The 27,763-nt window shown below is 42.0% G+C and overlaps 1 protein-coding gene across 45 annotated transcripts in view; it reads left to right on the top strand.

Annotated features, from left to right (window-relative positions):
- LOC109992409 (ankyrin-3-like) overlaps positions 1-26,213 on the top strand; it is a 158,903-nt gene extending 132,690 nt beyond the window's left edge. For 34 of the 45 annotated variants that reach the window (XM_065949374.1, XM_065949368.1, XM_065949360.1 and 31 more), the window contains 10 exons: positions 10,531-10,605; positions 12,365-12,496; positions 12,707-12,850; positions 18,768-19,491; positions 19,602-19,785; positions 20,169-20,252; positions 21,738-21,821; positions 22,004-22,237; positions 23,838-23,909; positions 24,773-26,213. In XM_065949374.1, the coding sequence (XP_065805446.1) occupies positions 10,531-10,605; positions 12,365-12,496; positions 12,707-12,850; positions 18,768-19,491; positions 19,602-19,785; positions 20,169-20,252; positions 21,738-21,821; positions 22,004-22,237; positions 23,838-23,885 (1,709 nt within the window). In that variant the 3' untranslated portion in view covers positions 23,886-23,909; positions 24,773-26,213. Of the gene's footprint in view, positions 1-138; positions 6,200-10,530; positions 10,606-12,364; positions 12,497-12,706; positions 12,862-18,767; positions 19,492-19,601; positions 19,786-20,168; positions 20,253-21,737; positions 21,822-22,003; positions 22,238-23,837; positions 23,910-24,772 lie in introns of those variants that run through there. The other 11 variants (XM_065949356.1, XM_065949355.1, XM_065949354.1 and 8 more) reach the window with 11 other exon arrangements.
- Positions 26,214-27,763: the final 1,550 nt, after the last annotated feature.

Raw genomic sequence — 27,763 nt, 5'->3', positions numbered from 1 at the left:
TTCCCACCATGGTCGACTGCTCCTATTACCGTCCCTGGTCAAACAAGGCCAGTCGGAGTGGGGGGTTCCCTCGCCTCTACCGATTCACCGGCCGGCTCACCAGCTGCTTCTCCATTGAAAACTACTTGGCCCCTCTCCTCCCCTTCACCTGCATGCCGCTCAACTATCAAAGCAACCCTTGGAGCTCCACCACAACCACCTCTTTTGTCAACTCCAGTTAAATCTGTTAGTGAGGTAGTGTCCTCATCTCCTATAAGGTCTTACAGGACTATGCCTTCACCTATTAAAACCGTTGTCCAAATGGGCCAATATCCTGTCCAGGGGTCTGCCAATCTTGTGTCCTCTGGAAGCCCTTCCAAACCTGCCACAGATCCAGCATCAATCAAAAGCCTTGCTTCAGCATACACATCAAGGACTTCCCCACTTCACTCAATACCAAATGGTTCTGTACCAGTTCCATTCACTGCTCCAACATCGCCAAAGAAACCTTACGACATGTACAGTTCTAATCTGCCATTTAAAACTGCCCTGGGGTCCACAGTAGGAACAGATGCAGGGGTACCTAAACTTTCTCCGGTTAAAAGCATCTCCAGCTTGTCCCCTTTGAAAACCTCTGTGGATTCAACACTCTCATCCAGAGGTGGGAGGTCAACCCTCTCATCTCTCTCCTCCAGCGGGCAGACAACCATTGCTTCCTCAGAAGTGTCCATGATGAATGGATCGCTCTCGCCTGTTAAATATCCATCCTCCTCCTCCACGCCCTCTTCCCCTTCTTCTCGCCATCTTTCAGAGAGAAGCAGCAGCCTCCAAGAGAGGATACAGGCCACGACACAGGCAGCAACATCCAGTGTCAGTGCAGCTATAAATGAAGCTATAGACTCATATTCTGTGTCAGGATATGGTACTCTTAAATCAAGGTCCTCCTCGCGAAGGTCTCCAACAGCAAGCTCTGGCTATGGTTCTCTGAGATCTGTACCTGCCACGTCCAGCCCGGCAGTCGTCTCTAATACAGTGACTGTACCTGTGTATTCACTAGTTAACATCATTCCAGATACCCCTCAAAAACCAGGGCCAGGGTCTCTCAAAATGGCACTGCCTGATCGTGCCCGTCCCTCCTCGCCCTCTTCCTCTTTAGCCTCTTGTGTCACAGCATCAAAAATAAATTCCCAAATGAAATCCCCGCCATTTATCACGCCGCCCATCATCCACACAACTGCAACTTCCAACCAAGAGATATTAAAAGATGTAGCAGACATGAAAGAAGATCTGATCAGAATGACAGCTATCCTTCAGACAGACCCACAGACAGCAGCTAAAACTGTACAAACATCACATATTGGCACTCCTAAAGAGACCAAGTTAGAAGACGAGGAGCCATTTAGTCTAGTGGAGAAAGTGAAAGAAGATTTAGTGAAAGTCAGCGAGATATTACAGAAGGATATCATGAGTGACGGTAAGGTAATTGCAGGTAAAGAGAGAGCTTCAGAGGATGAATGGGAGGAATTTTCCAGAGATGAGATTGAGGAGGCACAAAGAAGTGCCATTTCAGACTATTTCTCTTCTTTTGATGAAGGCAAACTTCTTCTCAGACATCAGTCAATGTCAAGCAAAGACTTAGAGTTGGCCAAAGTTGTAGATTTCTTAACAAATGACATCGGCGCGAGCTCTCTCTCCAAAATGACAGAATTGAAATGTAAGTACGAGGAGGAGACAAAGAGGAAAGGGGAAGGGGAAGAGAAACAGAAACGTGTTCTAAAACCATCAATGTCGATACAAGAGCACAAACTCAAAATGCCTCCACCAGTCTCAGGCATGCTGAGGTCTCCCTCAGAGAAGGACTTAAGTAAACTTGCTGAGGCATATCAGGGGCCAGACACTATTTTGGAATCACCCGAGGACCTGTCTCATGAACAGGATAAGAGTCCACTGTCAGACAGTGGGTTTGAGACCCGTAGTGAAAAGACACCCTCTGCTCCTCAGAGTGCAGAGAGTACAGGACCTAAGCCTTTATTCACAGATTCGCCCATCCCTCCCTGCGTTAGTGAAAGCAGAACAGAAGTCCACATTAGGAGCTATGACCAGCCTGATGATCTTTGTGAGCCTTTGCTCATGGAAGAGGGTGCATCTGCTTTTCCATCAATAGAGCCAGATGTAGCTTCAACAAGTTCCATAAAAGCCTTACAGACAATGATGCCTGAAGACGACTCCATGATGAGCAAAAGTATGTGTCTTAAAGAGGAAACTCATATTACTACTACTACTAGAATGGTCTATCACAAGCCCCAGCTGACTGATGGGGCAGAAATGATAGAGGAAGGTATGTCAGTTAGAGATATCATGAAAGCTTTCCAGTCAGGTAGGGATCCCTCTAAAGAACTGGCAGGCCTTTTTGAACACAAAGCTAGCAAGGACTCAGTCAAAGGTGATGAGCTGACTCCTAGATTTCTAGACCGAGACATTAAATCCAAGCCCAAAGTTGAAAGGATTATTGAGGTTCATATCGAAAAGGGCCACAGCACAGCAGAGCCAACTGAGGTTTTTATCAGAGAAACCAAGAAACACCCTGAGCTTTATGTCTACAAAGGGGACCATGGATTTAGGGAAATCACTGATTATGATGAGGCCCAACAGGAAGAAGAGGAGCTCACTGCAGAGGAATCCCTGCCTTCCTTCCTGGAAACATCTCGTGTTAACACCCCAGTATCTCAGGAGGAGGATAGTCGCCCAAGCTCTGCTCAGCTGATGGCAGATGATTCATATAAAGCCCTGAAACTATTGAGCCAGCACTCCATAGAATACTGTGATGATGAGCTATCAGAAATCAGAGGCGAGTCATATAGGTTTGCTGAGAAAATGCTTCTCTCAGAAAAACTTGAAGCATCATCGCTGTCTCACTCTGACACAGAGGATTCAGCACTTGGGCCTGACAGAAACCGTCACCTGGTTTCTGAGGAGAGTGGTAGCCGTGGTAGCGAGAGCTTCAGTCAGCAGCAAGGAATCCCCAAAAGAGAGTCTGGGAAATTCTCGCACAGGGATGATCCATCTCAGTTCGATAAGGTGACAGTGCTCCATTATTCCACAGAACAGGGCAGCCCCAAACATGCAGTTTGGATGCGATTTACCGAGGATAAACACGACAGGAGCAGGGATAAGCTCCTTTATGAGGATAGGGTGGATCAAACTGTAAAGGAAGCTGAAGAGAAGCTAAGTGAGGTATCACAGTTTTTCCGTGACAAAACAGAGAAGCTCAATGTCGAGCTGCAGTCCCCTGAGAAAAAGCCAGTGAGACGAGAGCTAAAGGAACCGAGATCTTGGCCTAACTCAGCCTGCAGTAGCCCTGAGAAAACACAGCAGAAACCTAAAGCAGGAGATGAGGTACTCAGTAAAAGTAAACTCAGGGAGCCGTCGATTGGCAAGATTTTTGTCAGTTCTACTTCAACAGAACAGAAAAGTACTAGTTTACCTAGTAGTCCACATAAAAGCATGGTGTCTCGTACAAGTGAGGACAAAATTAAACAGCAAATTAAAACTAGTGAGTCTGAACCTTCTTCCCCTGCTCATGAAAAATCCACATCAAAAGTCAGTGCTGTGAGAATGAAGTTTGAAGCTGAGGCCCAGAAACAAAGTCAGACCAGTCCAACCAAAATTCCTCCCCCAGTGCAGCCAAAGCCTTCAGTAAAGAAATTACAGGAGAGTAGACTTCCTGTTTATCAGTCATTTGCAGGAGCAAAAGGGTCTAAAGTGTCTGAAACATCAGAAGAAGGAAGCCAGAAAAAGGATGTTGAGAAGAACATATGTGCTGCCACAGACAGCAAAAAACAGACTTTAGTATCTTCACCCAAATTCCCAAAACCTACGGGAGATAAGTTGCCAAACAAAAACATCCCAGAGGCCTCACAAAAACAAACAAAGGAAACTGAAATTAATAAAGCGATGACTATAGAGAAAGATATCAGTTCTTGTGGTACTCAGGAAATCAAAGAAAGCATTAGAGGTCAGAAAATCCAGACACCCGTTGTTGGTGATATTACAAGGAAGCTTGAAAAAGAAAGTGAGCAGAAAAAGTATCAGCAAGTCACAAAAGGAGAATCAGTGTCCAGAGAAGTAATAGCTGAGGTGACGAAAGCAGACACAGAAGAACAGATCAACAAAAACCTCAGGAAAAAGACAGAATCCCAAATACCTGTCAGATTGTCTTCTACGTTAGATAACGACTTGACAAAGAAACAGACAATAACTAAACCCTCACAGATACCTACATTATCTAAGAGTAAAATCAAGACAAGTCCGGTGACTAGCCCAGCTAAGACAGATGACAGTCGGACTTTTGAAATTCTGGATAATGCACCCAAAGACTCTAACTCCAATAATCTTGCAAGCCCTAGAGAAACACTTGAGCAAGTCATAACCCCTCCAGCTGCCCTAACCACCGACGAGAATTTCAAGGGCATCAAAACTTTGCCCGTCTATGTCAGTGTCCAGGTCGGAAGGCAGGCAGAGAGAGAGGCCAAAGGGGCACTGTACACGGTCAAACAGAAATCAAACTCAGCGCTCAGCCCCATTAGTCCAGATGATGACACACTAGAACAGGTCTCTTTTATAGATAGCTCAGGGAAAAGTCCCCTTACACCAGAGACACCCAGCTCTGAGGAAGTCAGCTATGACCTCACGTCCAGAACCCTTGATGGCTTTATGGGATTTATGCCCGGCAAACCCAGCCCAATAATGGAGGTATCTGAAGAATCAGAGGAAGATGATCAAGGCAGAGTTGTTTTCTCTTTTAAAGAGGCCTTACCTGAAAGCAAAACAAGTGTCGATGACACTAAAGCAGACCTTGCTAATGCTAATGAGCAAGAAACAAAAAATGATAACCAGCAGGAATTAAGTAATAATTTCATCCAAAAAGAAACAACAGACAGTATCAGGAATGATCAAATTTCAAGGCAGGAGCAGCAAGAAGCCTCAAAAGACAAAGGTGTTGCATATATTGAGTTCCCGCCCCCTCCCCCTTTGGACTCAGCTTCAGAAAATTCTGATCCAGAAAGAAAGGGTTCCTGCGCCTCGTCAGAGACTGAGACAGAAATGATGGAGGTGAACTTGCAGGAAGAACATGACAAGTATCTGCTGACCGAGCCAATTATCCGTATCCAACCCCCAACGCCTGTGCTCCCTGGGGAAGATGACAGTCAATCAAATGCTGAGGATGATGAGTCAATGTTCCAACCAATTCCTTGTAAGAAAATAACTTCCAAAGTTTCTGGGGAGGAGGAGGAGAAAAGGAAGGAGAAGGAAAAGGCATCTAAATCCAAAAAACATGACAAAAATGGAAACAACAAAGAACCTCATGGTGGTAACAATGGATCCAATGGATCCAATGGTTCCAATGGATCCAATGGTTCTAATGGTTCTAAAGGTTCAAATGGCAAAGGGGAGGACTATGAATATGAACAAAATGGAAATGACCAATCAATAACGGACTGTTCAATAGCCACAACTGCTGAATTCTCCCATGACACAGACGCAACAGAAATAGACTCTCTAGATGGCTATGAGCTACAGGATGAGGATGACGGCCTGTGCGAGCAGGCAGATTTACGGTTGTATGGTCTTCCAGACAGCCGGAGAGATGTCTGGGCAACAGATACATATAGGTCAACTGACCGCTCTTTTCCTCCAACCAAACTGGAAGTTATTGAAGAGGAGAAAACCCCAGAGGAATGTCCCAAAGACGCTTTTAAAAAAGATACCGCTTCAAATGGGGAGACCCCTGATGGTGTAAGTAAGGATGGGGTTAAAAGTGAGGAACAGAAACCCTCAGATAAAGAGGGATTTTCAGACACTTATTTCAGTTATAAATTAGAAGAAGAGTTTAATTCTCCTTTTAAGACTGTGGCTACTAAAGGGCTGGACTTTGACCCCTGGTCCAGTAAAGATGGAGAAGAAGAAATTGTTGACATGGGAGGGGCAAAGGAAAGCAATGGTGAGCCTAAGCCTTTTGGACTGGCCGTGGACGAACAGTCTCAGGCAACAACACCAGACACTACCCCAGCCCGAACACCAACGGACGATAGCACGCCGACGAGCGAGCCAAACCCATTTCCCTTCCATGAAGGGAAGATGTTTGAGATGACACGCAGTGGTGCGATTGACATGAGCAAGAGGGACATGGTTGAGGAGAGGCTCCAGTTTTTTCAGATTGGTGAGCATTTCTTCTCAGCGGGCAGGTACAGGGTCAGGGACTCAGAGGTAGATGCCTCCTTACATCACAGTGATCAGTTTTATCCTCCTACAGACACCTTAATCCCTCAAGTCTCCATTCAGACAACTACTGTCCAACTAGAAATATCACCTGCATCAGACATTTACAGCACATGTAGAAACTCAACTTCCAACACTGAGCCTACATTCACCACATTTAAAACAGGGTTCAAGTTATCATCCGATAAAACCTCTGACCCTTCAAATAGCACCTTTGGTCATTATAACATTACCTCAGGAACAACTGTAGATAGTTCTTATTCTGTAACCTCACACCATACAGATTATTGTAATTTTGCATCAGGTATCACAGATTATTACTTAAATAACAGAGTTCCTTCAGGTACCACCAAACAAAGGGACTGTTTGGATTGGACCTCTGAAAATCCTAACAATTATTACCAAAGCACAGATTCTTCTACAACTACACAACAGAATACAAATCCCTCAAGTAGCAGTAATCCTAAATCTCAGTATTTCCATTCAGAAGATGTACAGAGTGGCAGTATTGTGTATAACTTGTTGTCCTCTTCAGGACCCACTCTGCGGGAAGTCAGCAGAATAGAAGCATCTTTTAGCCAGCTAGAGGAGAACAGCAAGGAAGGCACTACTTTTACTAATGTAGCAATAACAAACACAGGAGCCAAAGAGGTCAAAGGAAAGATATGCAAATCCAGGTTACCAGTGAGGCTACCCGGCCGCAAACTATGCAGTCAAAGTCAACCAATAGTTAAAGATCGGGCACAAGACAAGGTCAATACACTCCACTTAAGAGGACATGCAATGCATAAGGTCAGGGAAAGAGTAGACCCGTTTGAGAATTTATTTCCTAAATCTAGAATCCCAGTAATGAAAGCCATGAAACGCTCCTCTTGTCCTAAGGAGCAAAAAAAAGTTAGAACTAAGTTTTTGGCTAACAATAGGCACATTCAAACTACCAAGGGTAATACTCAACTGTCTCAATGTAGATCAAGCACTGAACCCAGGTACAGTGTGGGGAAAATCCCAGGTAGAAGTAGCACAAACAAGACAGGGCCAAAAAACTGTACAGTAGTCCCAAAAAACTTTAAAACAAGGTCTGTGAATAGTCAGGGAGCCAATCTTTTGGACCAAACCTTTCCCAGGGAGGCTGAAACAAAATTAGAGGGGAAAACACTGCCAACTGAGGAAGACGAGAGCCGCAGCCTCAGCACTACCGGGAACACTTCCTTGTCAGAACCATCTAGAGCATCTAGAAGTTCTCGCCCTTCACGCACCTCTACCTCCACCTCCACCAGCACCACCACATCAACACCATCTGCTAGAGATGTGAGAGCTGAGGTTGAGCAGGCCAGCAGTGAGAGGATGAGGCGGAGCAGGAGGAAGAGTAGGCGGACACTTGGAAGAAAAGAGCAAAAGCAGATGGAGAAGGAGGAAGGGAGTCAGGTTGATCAACCAATCACGGCTCCTGTCACGGAGAACCAGACTAGTTTGTAAACTCTTTCTAAAAACTTGTACCTTATCTTTCTCTATGAGATGCATGTAGCCGTTGTGGGTGATTTGTGACGTGACATTGTAAGTGTAGCTGTCAATTCTTCTTCTACAACTACTACTTCTTCTACTTCCTCCTTTCATTCTTGTTATCTGTGTCCTGTGCTGTCTGACTTAGAGCAAGAGGGAAAGGCTAAGACGCAGAGACTCTTATTGAATTACTTAAATCTGTCCTTGGATCCTACAAGACATTTCAGGTTGCCTTAATAGTCTTATGTCATGTAGTTTGACGTTTGAAATAAGTGAAGGATAGGAACGTTGGTGAATCTGCTATATTAGCGGGTTATTGATACAATTGCTAGTAAGAGCTTTGCTGCATAATTGAATAGGTGCAGAAACTTCAACTTTAGTTGTCAGCATAGGTTGCAAGAACGCACATTTAAGTTAAGAGTTAAGCTTCTGATATACTTGCTTTGAACTACACATTCCTGTGCACATAATGGCTGCCCTGTGCGCATTTCCTGTTATATGTTAAAACATCATAGTCTCTTACTTAAACAATCGATAGCATTTAAAGCTGCGTCCATGCTTCTTTTTACAGCCTGGTACAAAAACCTAATTTGGTATGAATAGCTCATCCGTTACACACTGTACAGATGCTGATTTAAAAAAAAAAAAAAAATCCCCCGTTTTGATTATATTTAAGCTAAGCATTATTCATGATAACGAACGTGGTTGATCTGACTGATGGACGAGTCTGCCTCAGCTCCAGCTCTTTGCCTGTTGCTAGGTTGAACGACACTACAATGGCTGGTTCTACAGCCAGTGCATCCTGGACATCAGGGGGATTGCACATGGCCTGATCACTCTGGTGCGCCCTCTAGAGGCGGCCTCCAGTAACACGCGTAGTACATAGCCAAGTATGTTAAGATAAATGTTTATAATACAGCCAGTTGTGTAATCCATTGAAGGGTTAAAAAGCAAGTATATCTCTGGCCTCAGTATGCATCCCTGTTATTGTGAGGTCCTAAAGGCTACCCACACACACCTTCTCACTTTCATTTACTAGCCAGATTAAGCTAGGCTAGCCTTGCACCTCACCACATGACTTCACACCTCTCACTTCCTTCATGCTCAACATAATAAGGACCAGTAGAATATATTTTTTTTGGGGGGGGGGGAGGGGGGGTTCATGACTGTTTTGGTCTGCTTGCCTGGTTTGTAGACATCATTTGGTGGAACTCTTTTTTGTTATCTTTAAAGACACTGTGAAAACAATTCATTGGCTAAACTTGACAATCACAGGATTTCAGCTGCGAAGGAGTGGTTCAGTGCAGTCGATTATTCTCAACGTGGTGGAAAACACGATGCAGCTGGACTAGATTTGATTTCAAGTTAAAGCTGTGAATTGCTTTTATCAGTGGGAGGAAATGTTGCCTGATGGTAGATTGTCTGTGGATAGTGATGTGATAGAAAACTCTCTAACTCTCTGAACCTGAGTACTAATACTTAAACTACTTACATCAAACATTTAATTTTTTTGTAAATGTGATTTGTGTTTGAACTTTTTCTGGCCTCACAGATCCTCAAACTTTAGATTTTGTATAATAAGCTGCCTCAATAATGTTCTTCAGTAGTGCTAGAATTAAAGTATTTGTGACTTAAGGGCAAACATTTTAATAATTATATTATTTTCCTCTTTGAAGTTCTGTTCATCAGCCAGAGTATGAAGGCTAGTCTATTTAAGACACTATGGACATCTTCAGCACAAAGCTCTATAATACATGTCTCAAGGTTTAAAACCATAGCCCCTATATACAGTTAATACAATTAAACAAAACACGTCAATATAACTCATACTGGTTCGCCACTTTATACAGTAGAGTTGTAACAATCAGCAAACTCATGATACGATACATATCACGATAGTGGGTTCAGGATTTTATATGATTAACTTATTTTTATACAGATATGCACAAAGGATTATTAGGGCCACATTAAGGGGTGAATAATCTGAGATTTCAATATTAAAGTCGTTATTTTAGTCTATAGTTAAATCAGTAGAACAGCAGCCGCCTGTACAAAATAGAGGAACGTGGAAAGTGAAATATTTTTTTATGAAGACGGATTTAAAATTCAGTCCTAAATCAAATGTTTCTAAATATATATTACTGTGGAATCAATTTAATATTTATATATTTATATAGATTTTAATGTTATTGGACGTATCGTTTCATCCCTATGATACTGAGTGAGGCTTGCTGACTTAATGCTAAGCTATCGCTAACAGTGTTCCAACTTACTTTGATTACAAGTGACGTGCTATTGGTCACTCTCATCATTATCAGCAAACAAAAGTGAAGCTTACTTCCCAAAATGTTCAAGTATGTCTTTTAGGCAAACACTGAGAAAGTGAGGACAGTCTGGCCAGAAATAACGTTTTGTTTTCCTCGAAGTAAGACCTGGGACGGTGAGCTAAAGTTAGTCTTAGTGTTCTTCCAGTCACTGACACTGATGTACAAATGACAAGAGATAGAAAGTCTACTTAACTAGGAATTCATTACTTCTGCATTTAAAAGGTATTATTGTCAAAAACATCAAAGTTTAGAATCTAAAACAGACAAACTTTCAGTTCACAATCCCAATCTGTTTCTTTAGTTATACGTCATTGATCCCCTCTGTGGGCATTTTGTAGGATCTCTGATTTACACCAACATTTATTTTTTTTATCATTTGGATATTGTTGTCATATTATCATGTTGTAACTATTTCTGTCCTGCCCTCACCTGCACCCTCACACAGGCCCCCAGAGTCCCTGTGAGAGAACAGACCTCCGCATGGCGATAGTAGCCGACCACCTCGGACTCAGCTGGACTGGTGAGTCTACACACATGTCACTTTCTCTACGCTATAAAACACTCAGAAACAAGCATGAAAGGATGTTAGAATAACGAGATGTTTTTGCACTGCTGCTCAGTTCAGCATCCAAACAACAACTACAACATGCACTTCTGAGAGTCGTCAATATTTAATTTCTTAAAAAATATCTATCAATATATGTCTTGAACCTAACAGAATGAATCGTGTTCACTTAAACACCCACATGAGAAGAAGGAGCAGGACTGATCCCAGCTTCAAACTGTTGGTTTTACAGTGTTTGTTGCCCCCTGGTGGACATGTAGTATAATGCGTTTTGACTTCGCAGTACTGCAGTGTTGTTTATGGTCTCCTACATCATCATAACTATGACACAACATAAAAGTGAGAATATATTAAATTGTTATTTTGCAGTTCAATTCTTAAGATACAAACATACAAACCTCATGATACGACGATAGATAACACAGATTATAAACCTGTAATTAACTTTTATACCAAAAAGCTTCTATAGTAGTGTATTTGTGGTTTTAAATGTGGTGTTGTTTTTTAATTTGAGGTGTTTAAGAGGCATTCAGATGATTTCATTTATATGGCACACTCGAGTAGAGAAGGGTGTGGCCTCTGCAGATGAGTCCAAGCCTGACCGCCTGCACTGCAGCAACTGTCCCGAGCCTGCCTGCATGTGTGTGTGTGAGTGAGTGGGCGTCACCCAGTGTGTGTAATGTGTGTGTGAACAGTGTGTATGAGTGTGAATGTTGAAGTTGTGTGCCTGTAGCTTTCCCGTGTAGTGAGTGCTCATAAGAGAAAAGTCATGTCATCCATATTTAATGTGTGTTCCTGTTGCAGAGCTGCAGTGAACCAGTAAATCTGATGAACATTATGTTCTCTGCTGAAGTAAATGTTATAACCAGTCTGCTTCTCGGTACGAGCAGAAAGTCTCTATGACTAAGGATATAAATTGTTATGTGAGTGATGGCTCTAGTACTCTGTCTCTAATTGGCTAGTACGCACTGACTAAATATTCAGAAGGAGTCTTACATGCCACTATTTATAACAGAAGCTGATTATCCTCTGCTGGATGGGCCACTTCTTTAGGCACCACCACACCACTGAGCTTAAAGAGGACATGTTATCCCCCTTCTCCACCTTTTCAAACAGTCCCCCTGTGGTCTAAATGAAACATCTGTGCTGTGCTTTGGTCAGAATATAACATGAATCAAGCACCAGAGGAGGTTTGTGACCCTGTATAAACCAGCTCTCTCAGAACGCTCCGTTTCAGTGTGTGTGTCTCTTTAAATGCAATGAGCCTCCCCCTGAGTCTTCCCTGTATAGAATTAAAAAATGGCGGACTTGTGCAAAAGTTTTGTTCTAGGCTGGGGGTGGAGTCCATGGGTGGAGATACCAGGGGAGGGGAGGGGATTTATTTGACCAGAATCCCACTGTGACATCACAAGGAGAGCACATTTGAAACGGAGCATTTTCCTCTGTGTTGTTCAGACATAAGACTTATTCAGACCACAAACAAAGGACTGGATGGGTTTATTTCACATTTTGTCACTCAGGTTACCCAAATATATGTTCAAAAACACTGTGAAAGTGGAATTCTCATAATATGTCCCTTTTAATAGATATTCACCCAGAAGCCGGCCAGACTTTTTTAACATGTTACCTCACTGGAAATGATACTCTCAAGCCTTGAGATGTGACCAAACATATTCATGGTTTCTAAAAAGTGTGTTTTGTGTTGCTGTTGCAGAGCTGGCCAGGGAGCTGGATTTCTCTGTGGACGAGATCAACTTCATCAGAGTGGAGAACCCCAACTCCCTGACAGCACAGAGCTTCATGCTCCTAAAGAAATGGGTGCACAGGGACGGTAAAAATGCCACAAGTAAGCAACGTGTTTGAGTTAAAGAATGATCCTGATATGGCTGCCTTGTTTTAAACCCAGGTCTTCTTCTACTTGCTGACACTTTGGGGTATTACAAAACACATTTCAGTCGCTACTTTATGAATGAAATGAGTCAGTCTTGTGGAAATACAAAGTTACATGTTAGAAGTTTTCCTGTGAATAAAGCTTCTCTGTCTCTCTCCTCTCTAGCGGACGCTCTAACCGCGGTGCTGACTAAGATCAATCGGTTGGATATTGTGACTTTGCTGGAAGGGCCCATATTTGACTACGGTAACATTTCAGGCACACGCTGCTTTGCCGATGATAACGCAGTATTCCCGGATCAGTCCGATGGTAAAGTGTAGCCCACCCTAGCTGAACTCTCAGTCTATCTCTCAGTCTATCCCCTCTCCCTTCTTCACCTCCTCTCTCAGCCAGATAGTCAGACCTGACTGTGAACTAATACAGAACCAATCAGGCTTGACCAAAACAATGGACACTAATTAAATTGAAAAGCAAAGTGCCTTACTGCTCGAGCAGGTTCATTGAGCTCACTGCGGTTAATGGACCGTGAGGTAGTGATAGCATTAGTCGTCTATTTCAAGCAGTCACCCCAGTCAGACTTCCAAAAAATTAGTCATTGGAGCCTTAAAGGCATATGATAGTTTTTTTGGGTGATTATTGATAATACTTTATTAAAACTTCTGATAAATCTGTACCACTTTGGGTGCATGACACTTTAAAATAAATGTGACTGTTTCAAAAGCATGATCCTGAAGTGAATGTAAGCCTTAAATGAAGCGGTGTCTCCGTCCCGTCTGATTAATGTATCGATCATCTTATTGATTAGAATGTTAATTATACGTTTTCAGATGGGTTATAGGCGCTGTTTCATGATTTGGTTTGACAATTTATGTCTATGTGTATGTCACAAGTTTAAAAAGACTCCCCCTCTTTTTGTTAACTTGTGTCATATGCTGTTAAAGATACATAAAAACATAATTATACCAGTTTAGAATGATAGCATGCTCGCTTTAAGCAGCATGGCAATTCTTCCTCTCTGTCTAACTTTCTGTCTTTCCTCTTAATCGATTTTAAATGTCGCAGCTAAAAAAATGTTCTGATTCTGACGGACCACGTGAGGCACATTTCAGAAGTTTGAGATGTTTTCACCTTTTCTTACAGGTTATAATGTACAGAGTGTTACGAGTTATGAAGCTGATAGTCTGTGGAGGTCAGCACTGGGATAACTTAACGTTCACAGTCATTCAGACATTTACACAGCTGACATGTGGCCCTGATATTACACGCTAAAATGTTTATTTTACCTCTTAAACCTAATTTAAAGATTGAAGACTCAAGATGTTTATTGTCACTCTGAACGTGCGCGCTAGCATGTGAAAAACTTTTGCAGGTTGGCTCCATTTCAAAGAGATAATATTGAATATTAAAGGAATTTAAATAAGATGAATTACAATAAGTTATATATAAAGCAGTGACAAGTTAAGCCATAATAAAAATAACTATTAAAATACTAATAAACATGTTAAAAATGTTAACACGAGAAAGTATGTGGAATAAACAGAAATCTGCTTGACGTATTGCACACGAGTGAAATTACACTAAAGCATGAAGTGTTTAATTTATTTTAAAAGGTGTAAAAAAGTATAAATGTAAAGAATCTGACAAATCATAATCTTTTTTCAGCTTTTCTTTATTTAAGAGGAAATAACCAATGAGCTACAGTTAAGCTTCAGGGTGACAACAGCTAGTAGCTAGCATTAGCGTTCTAGCTTTTATCGACATTGCACCTTGAAAAATATATAGAAGGAAACAAGAAAAGGGGGTTTTGCATTTTTATTGTCAGAGAATTTAAAGAAGTATATTTTCCATAAATTGACGTAAATCCTGTCTTCATTTTTCCCCTCTAGCTAGCTGTAATGTTAGCTGGCCAATAGTCGTGTTTGCAAGCTAACAGGCACGTTAAGCTAGGAACTGTTTAGGTGTTAAGATTAGCTGTAAAATGAGTCACTAAATACGCTGTGTTGCAGTTAAATGTTTGAACAGCGTGAGCCTGGCAAACTAAGACAAACTTGTGAACTGTGCCTCATCGCTAATCTGTCCAATAAGGTGTCTGAATGTCATGTTAACACAAAGATCAATTTGACTGTTGCTTTCAATCACAGGGAAGCAAAGATGATCTTTTTGCAAAGATGATTTGAAGTGAAACTAACATTTAACTGATAAAACAAATGAATTATAAAATGCATGGCTCTTGCTTTGTGCTGCTCTGATGTTGTTGGCCTTCAACAATACACTTTTAACACTATTCAAACGGGTGCCGCCTTTTCAACCTGCCGCGAGTGTTCATTTGGCAAAAGCACACGTGACTCTAATGATGTGCTCTATCCCATAATACGCTCACAGACGGGTTGAAAACGAAACACTTTTTTTCCAAAGTGTGCAGTGTATAATAATGCTTCTGTGTCACTGCTGTTAGCTGTTCTGTATCTCATCTCCTGGGTTCTCCCAGCCTCCCAGCCTCTACGCTCCACTGTAGCTTCTCCCGCTTTGAGACCAGCAGACTGCCAGCCTCCTCTTCCTCTGCCTCCTCCTCCTCCTCCACCTTTTTCCTTTTTTTTGCTTCTGAGTGACTAACTCCTTCAGCCAAAACCCCAGCTCTAAGCACAGCTAACCAGCTAACAATTTCAACCAGCTGCTACCTTTTGCTAACTAATTGCTTCTGGATCCAGTACTGATTCAGTGGTAATTCCACCTTCCCCCTCCTCGCCGCTGAGCTCAGGCTGACTTAGACTACAGTGCCCCCTACTGGTATTAACAATCCCCAACATGAGTTGCATATCTCTTGTTTCTTCTAGGACACCCAGAGCTTCCTAGCAAGCTTTAAGAGTTAGCATAACCCCCCCCCCCCCCCCGACCATGCAGCTCTTTTCACAGGACTGTAACACAGAGTTAACTTTTTCTTGTAGTAAAAAGAGACGTTTACATACAAAAAATTGTAGTCTTATAGTTTAGTCTTCTACTTTTCTACAACTGTAAGCCGACAGTTTATTTTTACAGTCTGTGATTTGGTTATAGATGAGAGTGTCTTATGCTAAGCTAGCTTTTAGCGGCATCGTTTTAATTCTAGTATTTAAATGTTGGCTGGTGTTAACATCACTCAACTTCCATGATATCTTGGCTTTATGCGAGAAAAGTTAAAATCCAACTTTAACATTGAAAGGGATCAGATTCAGTATTATTTTATAAAGTAATCTGACATTCGATTTTGATGTTTTTGTTGATGCAAAATGTCCCAGAATGCATTGCTCAAAGGTAATATAAGAGCTGCATACAGTTTAAGAAAGCTCTCGAAAATCTTTATCTTAATCAAGTCATTTTTAATAATATAGTGTCTACTGTTTGCATGCTTTATGCAATTTGGAGGTTAGCCCTACATTTATTTCAGTGTTAGGTTTCCCTTTGGTAATTTTGTTTATAAAGTCCTGCCTTTCTCATATCCCCACTTTTCATCCTTCTTCTTCTTCTTCTTAGCTTCTCCATTAAACCAGTTTGCAGCTTAGCAAACCTAAGACCCCCTAGATGTCCTAATGCAAGAGGAAGCCAGAATTATGTACCAAGTCCATTTACTTTGACTTTACATGAGTGGTTGTTCTTCTCTCTGCTGGCGACTTAGAGATCTATTTTTGCTTATTGACTGAGATAAGCAATCCCATGACTCTGGTGTGCAACAATCTTCGCTTCTGCAGCTTTCTGAAACATTGCGCCTTCATCAATCAAAAGTTCACTTCACTGTGTCTGTATTCGTCTGTTTCTGCTTTTTTTTTTTGTCTCTTCATCTTGTCCAACACTTGTTCTGTTTTTGTGTTATGTCTCTTGTGAATTGTGATAACTGTTTTTAGCTCCAAAGCTTCTTAGGTCTCCTACGTTCCCTCTGGGTCCTAAAAAGCCTCCGCCTGTTTACCCTGCTCCTCCTTCCTTTACCTGTGTCTCCTCTCCCTCTCCTCGCTTAAATCCCAGCCATATCCCCTTGTCATTTTTTCCCTCCCCTCCTGCCGTCCCGTCTTCCTCCTCTCTTTTTAAATTCCCGTCTCCCCCTCCTACTCCTCCGGTTTACGTCCTACCTGTCGCTCCTGTTCTCCCTCACTTCATCGCTCTGACTTACTCCCCGCCTCCCACCTCCTCCCCCCGAAGCCCTTTGAGCTGCTTCACATTCTTCTCTCCTCCTCCGGTTATTCCCCGTCACCTTCCTCTCTCTCCCCTTTGTCTGCCTTCAACCTTCCCTTCCTCCTCCATTTCTCCTCTTGTTCTTCAACCTGCTCCCCGTACTGCCTCACATCCACTGACAAAATCACCTCCTTCCTCTTTTTGCAACTCTCTCTCCACGTCTCCTCCTCCTTCTGTGTCATCCCATTCCGTGCATGCTCTGACTCCTCCTCCTTCTTTAAAATGTGCCTCCTCACCACCTCCTCCTCTACTTCCTCTGACTTCTACACTCATCCCCCTTTTCTCTCCTGCATCTTCTCCCCTCCCTGCAAATTCTCCCCCTTCTACCGCACCTCACTGTTCCTCTTCTTCTCCCCTAAATCATCACTCTCCTTCTCCCCTTTTACTCCCCTCATCCCCCCCTCCTTCCCCCCTCCCTCCTGGTGTCCCGTCTTACTTCAAGCGGGATCGTTCAGTTCCAGAAGTCTACATTTAGACGCTATGACTTTTGTTAAAATCTAACCAATCTGAAATCTACTTCAAATATTGCTCATGCTCTTAAACTGACGCAATAATTGAGAACATGAGCTGAAGTCAGGCTTAGCTTAAAGTGCCCCGCTTATTGATTTCACTTCTGTTGCATTTCAGTTGTTATAATAAGTGCTTTTACAAGTTGCTTGCTTGACTTGCAAATGCTAATTGGAACTACAAAAGTTCCTGAGAAACTTTGCAGATGAAAGTAGTGTGAATCAATATTCATGTAAAAAAAAGATCTCAATATGGTGTATGTGAGTTATCTGTCTTACATCTTATATTCTGTCTTTATATTCTTTTTCCATCTCTTTGTAAAAAAAATTGTCATGTGTGGTGCAGGTTCAGAAGTCACACAAGAGTCCCTACGTGTTTAAGGAGTTTTGATTTGGTCTCTTCAAGGCAACAGAACGAGTTGTATGAGCAACACAACAAGCTGACAAAGAAACTTGTATTTTTTTGTGTATAACAAAATAAAGCTAAATTATCTTCATTTAGGGGTTTTTTGCCACTTGGTTGGTTTATTCAATTCACTCTGGTGATGAAAAATCAAACCAATGCAAAATGCAAAAAAACTGCAGTTCCTCAAGGGTCCACTTTAGGCTGGAAGCAAAGCCCTCAGAAGTCCCATTAACACCCATGTTAAAATACAGATTTTAACATGGGTGTTAATGGGACATAAGCAGGCTTACAGATTAGATTTAGAGTGAATAGCTTGTAACTTTATCAGCCCACACTATACAGGGGATAAAAATTTGATAACCCGTTTTGATTATATTAATTCTAAGAGTTATGCATCATTAGGGGCGTGGCTTATCTGGCCGACACATGGGTGTGTTGTAGCTGGGAAACTAGGTTGAACAGAAGTTAAGGTGGCGATTGCATGTCCAATATGGCGACTACCATCACCACCGTTTGGCTTCAAAACTCCAGCTTCAAAAAACCTTTTGGTGATGTCACTAAGAATCGTCCATGTTTTATACAGTCTATGATACTGAGACAACACGGGCAGCCAATTTGGTTGGTTATGATGAAGTCCATTTTTGTATATTCATCAACCGTCTTTAATATTTCTCTTAAAAGTGAGCAGAAACAAGCTAATAGAAGACAGAATATTTGGGCTAACACGTTTAAAGTCAACAAAAAATAAAACTTCAAATGAGAGATAATGTCGCTCAGTTCGTACTTGATGTGTAAATACAGAACTTGTACTGCTAGCAAGTTTGCAAAACCAGCTTTACAAAGTACAAATATGACAGTATTGTGTTACAGCTTGCTCCGCTGCCCCCAAGTGGCCAAAATATTTTGAATGCAGCTTTAAAGTGTAATTGGGTTTCACTTGTGTGACTTTTGAACAACTGCTATTTTCAAATGTTACAAGTGTTTCTCATATCATCATCTCCACCACTCTTCCTCCCCAACCCTCCCATCTGCCCCCCCCCCCCCTCTTTTCTCTCCCTCCCTCTTCAATCCCCTCACCCTCTAATCCTCTACTCCTGCCATTCAACCCCAGGATACCACAATATAGATCTGGAGCTGAAAACCCCCTCAGACCTGAACTTCCAGCCCCCCACCCCTCTGCGCTCAGACGACTTCTTTAGCGAGGCTGATTTTAGCGCAGACTCCCCTAGCAAGAACACGCTAACTAGACCTAGTGACCTTTCGCTCACTCAGACCACCAGTACCTCCAGCAGCGATCCGGTCACAGTCGCCCCAGCCCCTGGATCCGGCGCCACAGGGCCCCCTATTGTCGGGGCTGAAGATACAGCCTTGACCTCTGGAGAACGGCTGATGCCTGCAGAAAAAATGTCAGGGTTGGCTTCCTATGAGAGGCCTGATAACGAAAGAAGGGCGGTAGAGAAATCAGGAAATGGAACAGACGAGCAAGCCGAGGCCTTAGAGACAGAAATTAGGGCAGGAAATGGCGTCGTTTTGGAGCGTCAGGTAGAAAACCAAAAAGACGAGGCGGCTTCTGGTCATGAAAATGGAAGGCAGGAAGAGGAAGAGGAAGAGGAAGAGGAAGAAGAGGAGATGACCCAGGAGAGGCTGCAGAGTCTGCTGGAGGACATAAAGCTGGAGGGAGGCTTGGAGGACGAGGATATGACAGAGGAGAGGGTGAATGCCATCCTTGAACAAGTACGGCAAGCAGAGAAAGACATGTGTTCAGTTTCAGGCTGGAGAAGTGAGACCTCCGGCGCAATCGGCGAGTCAGCAGGCCCCGCCGCTGAGGAGGGCAGGTACGTTCAAGTTGCAAGATTTACACACTGAGGTTTTCTTTCAGTCCCATTTGTGACAGCCTGTGGATTTATCCTCTCGATATATATATATATATATGTATATTCCGCAGCCCCGACAGTCTGGCTGATTCATTGGAGCAGCCCCCAGCTCAGGCCGAGAGACTGAACGGCGGTCACAGTGAAGCGGGAAAGGAGAAGGAAGCCAAGAGGAAAGGATCTCGGGAGGACAGCAGCACAGCCGGACCAAGCGGAGTACAGGATGAGGGAGGAGAAAGGTCCCAGCACAAAGTCCAGGTGAGGGATCCATCTCTGCAGTCTCAGAAGCATTGAAAAGTGCAATCTACTGTAGCACGTCCAAAAACCTTTTGGACCCTTTTTGTTTTCAAATCCAGACAAAATGTTGAACAAATTTGGGTACCGGTTTAAAAATAGAGGAATTCCACCTTTTAATGTTTTTTTTTTTCAATGTGTACAGCCTAAAGCTCATCCCAGGAATGTAAACCTTCCCCCTGATGTTTTCCCCATCATAATTATTTACATTTCAGCATTGGTCACATTTCATATAAACTCAAACCGTATGAAGGACTCCACAAAGTCTGAATTCAAACACACATGCACACACACGGTGACACACCGGGGTCACTAATGTTACCCTGCTGCTGGGCTGCTTTTGTCAGGGGGTTGTTAGAGCCGACGAGTCCGACTCTGACGAGGAGACCACAGTCACCACCAGGGTGTACCGCCGACGAGTCATACTCAAGGTGTGTGAGGCCCGGAGTGTGAGCAGCTCGAGGCAGAGTGAAGTTTGCATCGGCTCTGTGACTCTGTGCACGTGTGTGAAGAAGTCAAAGATTCAGCTCAATAGATTCTGAGTTTGACAGCTTTCATGTGGGTTTTTTTTAAGTTACATTTTGAGAGTCTGTTTCTAACACAGGAGTGTCTTTGTGAGCAACATTGTAGAGTCGTACTTATTTTTATATTATCATTCAAGTTGAACTTAAAATACCTCTAATTTTTAAGGTACTTGCCTATAGTGTGTTTGAGGGAGTGTGTGTTGCTTCAGCTTGAAGTGTTTCTCAGCTTGTTGATCGAGCTGTTTGGTTTGACGTTGCTTCCTGATTGGCGGCTGCTTGTTGTGCTCAATGTTTGTCTATAACACTATTTATAAGACGAGGCAAATGTATTGATATGGCACATTTCAGCAACAAGGAAATTCAAAGTTGTTGAAGTAATTGTGAGGCTTGAATTCCATGGGAGCAGAAAATATGATTTTAAACCCTCTCGTCTGACTCACTGATGGAGTTTGTCCAATTAAATAAAAACACACTGAACCTTTAATTCGGACTTAATGCCTAATCTGTGATGTAAAACGTAGAAAATCACCTGTGAGCTGCTTTCACTTTAATTAATCCCAACTATTTATTTCATTTACAGACTAATCTTTTAGTCCATTAATTTGCAGCAATTGGTTGAAAATCTCTCTCAGCTTCTCAGAGCCCAGATTTAGGCGGCTATTTGTCTAAAAATAGTTTTAAAAAAAAGAAATAATACTGTGTTTGTTGCCGCTGTAAAGTACAGACAGCATGTTTCTGGCTCTCATTTCTTAGTTTGAATACATTAATGTGGTCTTTGTGGAGAAAATATTTCATGTTGTGTTTTGATTTTAAAATCACACTCTGAAATATGCAAATAGATCAAATATGAATGAATGAGGTGCAGCAGGATTAGTGCTTGTGCATGATTGTGTTTTAGTTCCAGCAGTTTTAAGCTGAGAGTTTGACGCTTTCTTTGTCATTTGAGAGTTGCAGTGATTGACATGATTTTACACTATTTAGCATTTAAACTTCATTTATGATGAATCCATGTTTAACCATGAGTCCCAGCACATGTAGTGTGTTGTCAGTTGTGTAATGAAACTTGTGTAACTGTGTCGGTGTAATGTAAGCATCAGATGGGTTTCCACTTTGCTCCACACAGGCTTAAATATAAGTTTTCAGTCATGCATCACAAACTCTGTCAAGGATGCAAGTTTTCATCCGTCCAGGAATTTGTAATACCATCTTTACCATCAATCGTTTTCTCCAAGTCTTTAGTCATGAACTGAAGAGTGGGAAACCCGTCTGATCTCTTTTATTTTTCTTAAAAAAGCAGATCAATAACAGTTTTAAAAACTCTTCCCAACCTCGTGACTATCACCTGTACCTCCTCCATCCACTTTTCACTCATCCTGTAAACCTTCACCTCAGGGCGAGGAGGCTAAAAACATTCCTGGAGAGTCTGTGACCGAGGAGCAGTTCACAGACGAAGACGGGAATCTGGTCACCAGAAAAGTAACTCTCCTCTCCTCCTCCATTATGTGTTGCATCTTTTTGCTGCACTTTATACACCTACAGTCTCATTCCTACGTACCCTCCTCATCCTCCTCTTCTTCTTCATAATTCTTCCTCACAAAATACCTCACAGCCTCCCTTCTCCACCTCCTCCCCCCTTAACATGCTTGTACCCCTTACAGGTGATCAGAAAGGTGGTGCGCCGTGTTTACAACTCTGAGGAAAGAAAGGAGAGTGAGAGCGACACTCTCACAGAAGAAGGAGTTGGTGTTGGTTCAGGAGCAGGGGGAGCTGCTCCTTCAGCAGCAGGAGGAGGCGGAGCCACAGGGGGGAAGGGCAAGAAGAGGGGGAAGCGTTCCAAACAGGGCAACAAGGCCGAGAAGTCTGGAGAGGAGATCCAGAGAGGGAAATCAGAGGTTAAAAAAACAAACAAAAAAAAACGCCTGACGTAGTCTGCTGAGCTTTCCTGGTTCACTCACACCTGCATGAAGCTGATATACTGAACCAAAACACTCAAGAGTAGAAGGCAAAACCAAACTGAGCAGATACCCAAATATAAAAAACCAGAGAGGCAGCATGCGCTAACCGACCATCATAAGACAGCAAAGCGCTGACGTGATCGATGGGGATAAAAAAGAGCAAATTGACGTGTATTAAATCAGTTTACGATGCAGCGAGAGGCCGGCTTTCCTATGCTTCACTTTAGGCCACAGAAGCAAGTACTTTGATACAAGACTGACTATTTTCCAGAGAGGTGCCACCCCAAATGTCTTAACTATGATTGTTAATTTGCATTGCCAGAGGTGGGACTTAATGTTAAAATCCACATTGCAGGCTGTTTTGCAACAGTCAGCTCATAGAGTTCAGTGTGCAGATGTTTGTTTGCAATATTTTTAAATACCTCTGAGAAACAACAAACGCAAACCAGAACACTTCCTGTACAAAAATATGATATAATCCCGCACTGAAGAATTCTGCATATATTCTGAATCTGTAAATAAAGAATGATTTAATCCAAACAAGTCACAGCCTGTAGCAGGCTCCTGTCTTTGATGATTATTAACAAGAGGATCAGGCAGACGGGACAAAAGATATACACAATTTTCCAGGCGAGTCAAATTAAAATTATTTAGTTAGGTGGAGAGGTCGGTGTATGAGTAAAAACAAAGACTACAGAATCGAATAAACATCCATCAAGGAGTATAAAGGACACTGCAAGTTTCCTCAAACATGAAAACCAACTCAAAATTCAAACACAAAAGTTCTGAATAGAAGTAAAGATTCAGTTACTTTTACTTTTGACTATTTTCTTAAAATATTCACTTAATCTAGATGGAAAAAAAAAATAGTAAGAGACAAGACATATTGCAAATTCTCTCTTTTTTGTTATGAGGCATTCAAGGCTTCAACACAAAATACAGATTTAAAAGAGACATGTTCTTTCCCTGTACGGAGTATTATAGTCAACACTGCCCGTTTGTAAGATGTGGGTGTTATTAGGCTCAGGGTCGTGTTGTGATCTCTACAAGAATCTTGAGTTGTTTGCTGTGAAAAAAGAAATCCCAGTTTGCTGTTTGTGTAGTGTGTCGTAGTAGAGTCAGACAGCCTTACTGTCTGTTAATGTGATTTGTATTTACAGTGTTCTGTGTGTGCTGTGTTCCTCTGTCCTGCCGTGTCAGCACTAATGTTGGACTACATCTCTGACCCCGAGTTGTTCCACAGTCCTGGCTCGTTGATTGGGCTTCAGATCTACTAACACTAAATGTTTTGGCTAATGTAGAAATGATGATTTTCCTCCTCTCTAACATGCTGTAGTGATGCACGTGTGATTTAAACTCCTTTTTCCTCTTCTTGATCCCGTCTCTCTTTCAGCACGTCGCCTGAGATCTGCTCACGTTATGTAGTTTAGCTCGACTAACACAAACCGTTCATCATTTGCAGAAGCAAAAAAATAACTTGTTTTTTTTCTATCTCTTCCTCCTTTTCTGTTCTCTCTCTCTCTTTGATGCACTTCAGCCTGGAGATGGTGCCAACAAGAAACAAGGGAAGAAGAGTCAATCATAACAGCAGAGCGCTCATCTGAACCAGGTAAGACGACAAAGACACGACTTCATTACAGAACACAGACCGAGGCTAAAGCCAGCCCTCAGTTAGCTTAGCATAAGGAGTGGAGACAAAGGGAAACTGCTAGCTTAGCTCAGTCTAAAGTTGTTAAATCCATCAAACAGATTCTAATCTAATCTAAGATTTCTAATCTAGTTGATCATATTCACCAAAAAAAAAAAAAAACAACAAGCAGGAACAAAACAACACAATCTAGTTTTGTGGGAGACAAAGCCAAGCTAGCTAACAAGTCTCCAAGCTTTCTGCAAAACTAAGCTAATTTCCTGCTAGCTCTCGCAGTATATTTACCTTACAGGCTTGTGACTGGTATGAAACTTCTCATCTAACCCTCAGCAAGTCAGATTACATTTTTTCTGATTTGTCCGTACATGTGTCAGTCAACCTCAGGGTTGCTGCTGTACTGTAGCTTAGCTAGCCTAGCTAATCATACTAACAGGACCGGCTGCATAACAACTATGACAGCTTTCATACTGAAAAGGAAGTCGGCGTTTTCCAAAGAGCTCCAGGAGAGTTACAACTTCTTTCAAAAGTAACAGCGAATGAATATACTGAGCCAATCTGTGGCTCGATACGTGTGGGTTTGTGGTCAAATTAAAGTGTCCTGATGTGTAGGTATGAAAATATGGTCACCCTACCTCCAGAAAATCCAGGCTCCCTCAGACCAGGATGAAACACTACAAACATTCATTTGTGCCTACTCCCATTAAGATTCTTTAAAAACAGAAATGTAGGATGTGCAAAGTGGTTGTGCAATATGTCAGAAGGTGTTTATGTATTGCCTATGAGCATTTGAGATATGAATCTTTTTTTAATATATTTCCTTCCAGGTCCACTGACGTCCACTTGCGACACCACACACACATCCTGGGAGGGAAAAACGGACTGGGAGCCTCGTCAACTCGGCCAAAATCGTGTCTGAAGCTTTCACTTTACAACGCATGATTTTCAGCAAGACAACGCAACAACAAGAGTTACTTTTCTTTGATTTCGCATGAGCATGTCACTCAAACTCACACACACTGTTGGAAACAACGTGGAAGGACACGCATGGACGTGACCTTGAACTTTTTATCTTCGACGAGACGGAAAGGGGCGTCTGTGACCAAAGATGGCAGAAACAGAAAAACAGGAATACGTGTGATTCATTCTCTCAAGACACTCGCCTTACATGGTCTATTTTTTCCTCCTGGACCCCACAGTATCGGGGGTGCACCGTGTGGTTCTTTTTTAAAAAAGATGATAGTAGATGGGTGATTTTTGTTGTATATAAATGACACTGTAAAAAAAAAATCAACAACAAAAATAAAAGAATCAGTAGCTTCACAGATTGTTTATGCACTGATTAGCGTTGAAGCTTCGCGGCGTCTGTGCGTTTGTATCGAGAGGTCGACGCAGTTCGAGGCAGCCTCGACTGTGTGCCTGACGTGCTCTTCCACATGAATTAAAAGGAACAACAACAAAAAACGCTGTTTGTTAACGAACGGAGGAGATGGAAAAAAAAAACTGCTCGATTTGGACGTTTCTTTTAAGCCAACTGTTCTGCTCCTTGGTGGAAAAAGATATTCTGCTGCATGTGACGTCACTTTATTTCTAACGCCTTCGTTTTATTTTGCTCCCGATTCTAAAAGCACTGTAATACAACAAGAGAAGGCGGCCATGGTACTTCTGTCTGTGTGAGCACTCATTATAACCCAATCATCCGTCTAATGTAACTGATTTTTACAGACATGAAATCATACTCTTAACGCTGACAGACTGAAACTTTGATTAATCACAAATCGGCTAGCAGCCCCTGTGTGTGTGTGTGCGTTTGTGTGTGTGTGTGTGTGTGTGTGTGTGTGTGTGTGTGTGTGTGTGTGCAGCAATCAATTAAAAATGTCATCATCCATACTGGAAGTCCAAGCTTTTAGTTCTGCTGTGGTTTTAAAAAAAGGGGACTGTTTTATTTTGATGGTTTGATTCCTTTTATTTAATTGAAAAGCCTGTAATAACATGAGAACAGAGAATCTCGTTTTTAGCTCCTTTTTACAAACTAAAATCACTAAAATCACAGTATTGATCACAAGCTGTTCATTTTCTCTTCATGTGTAGATCTTCTTTTTTTTCTTCTTTTCTTTTCTGTTTTGTCTTTTTTCATACAAAAACCACCCGAGTCATCTGTCGTTGATGATTAATCTGGTACCAACATGTATGACGAACCAACATAGCCTACACTGGATGATCCAAGTAATAATTATTTAAGCAGAAAAATAAATTGTTTAAACTGAACGTGTGTGAGTCTGTGTCGTTTCTCCTTATTCATTATGTTTTCAAAGTTTTGCCTAAAAAAGGAAGGCAGGCAGACCATTAAGACTAATTCATTAAGCAGACGCTTTTAGTGACGTACATCAGAGAGTAAGTACAACAACACAAGCAAAGATCTAAAGAAGAGGAAACAATGTCAGGAAGTCCATATGTAGAGCTTGAAGTCCACACAGGTACTGACAGGCAGAGCACATCAACAGCTGTTCTTGAGAGCTCTAATCAGCATCAAAACCATCCTGGATATCAAAATCATCAATATTATTAAGTGTGTAGGTGTTCATAAAGAGCTGGGTCTTTAGCTTTTTCTTAAAGGCGCAAAGGGACTCTGCAGATCTCCCAGTGTGAGTTTTATGAAAATCTATTTTAAAAAGTGAGGGGTAATAAAGAAATATCAGTGTAAAACATCAATTAGTTTGTTTTCTTTTTTTCACATAATTTTGTATAGTTTCTCTCCATCATGCCATCCATTGTTGTATAATACATTCACTTGTTGAATTAGTTGATTTGGGTATGTGATCAGGCTTACAAACATGGATAAACATAGGTCAAGGTCACAAGGTCACCTTTATTATCCCTTAGGGGCTTTACAGCAAGCAGTGATTAGAAAAAACAGAAATACACACAATTAACACTAAAATACACACATCAAGGAAGGATGATTTACATGATACTGTTGAGGAGGCAAAGTTTCAAATCTGTTTGTGTATATCTGCCACCAGATGGCAGCAGCTTGTACTCTGTGTAAAAGGAGGTGAGTGCAGTCCCCAAAGGTTAGCCTGTTCTTTCTTTGTAGCTCTGTCTCTGTATAAGCAGACACAGCTAGTAATTTAACATGATATGCAAAGTTTATCCTTTAAAAGAACATCTCTTAAGAACCATTCAAGCTTCTGTGCTGATTGATAGTGTGACCAGGCAATCTAAGTTGGTATATAGTATCATGCACAGAGGGACTATATTCCATATATACCGTGAAGGATCATGCACGTTGTTAAGTTACAACAAAATCTTGTCAACTTGCAAAATAACAAATAATTAATATCTCCTCATCGCACTCTGTTGGAATTCCATTTAGCTCAGTCTGTAGGGACTTGGGTTGGGAACCGGAGGGCCGCCGGCTCAAGTCCCGGCAAGGACCAAGTCCGGAAAATGGCCTGGTAGCTGGAAAGGTGCCAGTCCACTTCCTGAGCACTACCAAGCTGCCCTTGAGCAAGTCTCAGGCTCTCCTCAGAATCAAATTGCTTCCCGCACACTCCACACAAATCTTTTTCCGTCTCATATTTTTTGACATGCTTCAATAACCTGGATCTGTGGCAGAAAGACTTGCCGCACACTTTAAAACTACACTTCTTGTCCTTTTTTTAAATGTACGGTTTCTCTCCTGTGTGCGTCCTCATGTGCATCTCCAGGTGTCTTAGGCCGTCAAACGTTTTTGACACAAACTTCACAGCTCCTTTTCTGGGTGTAAGTTTGCAGGTGAAGTCTCAAGCTCTCATTAGACTCAAAACGTTTCCCGC

This window comes from Labrus bergylta, chromosome 21 (assembly GCF_963930695.1).
Source record: "Labrus bergylta chromosome 21, fLabBer1.1, whole genome shotgun sequence".
Taxonomy (NCBI): Eukaryota; Metazoa; Chordata; class Actinopteri; order Labriformes; family Labridae; genus Labrus; species Labrus bergylta.
Note: the sequence above shows the minus strand (reverse complement) of the source record. Positions and strands in the feature narration are given on the sequence as shown.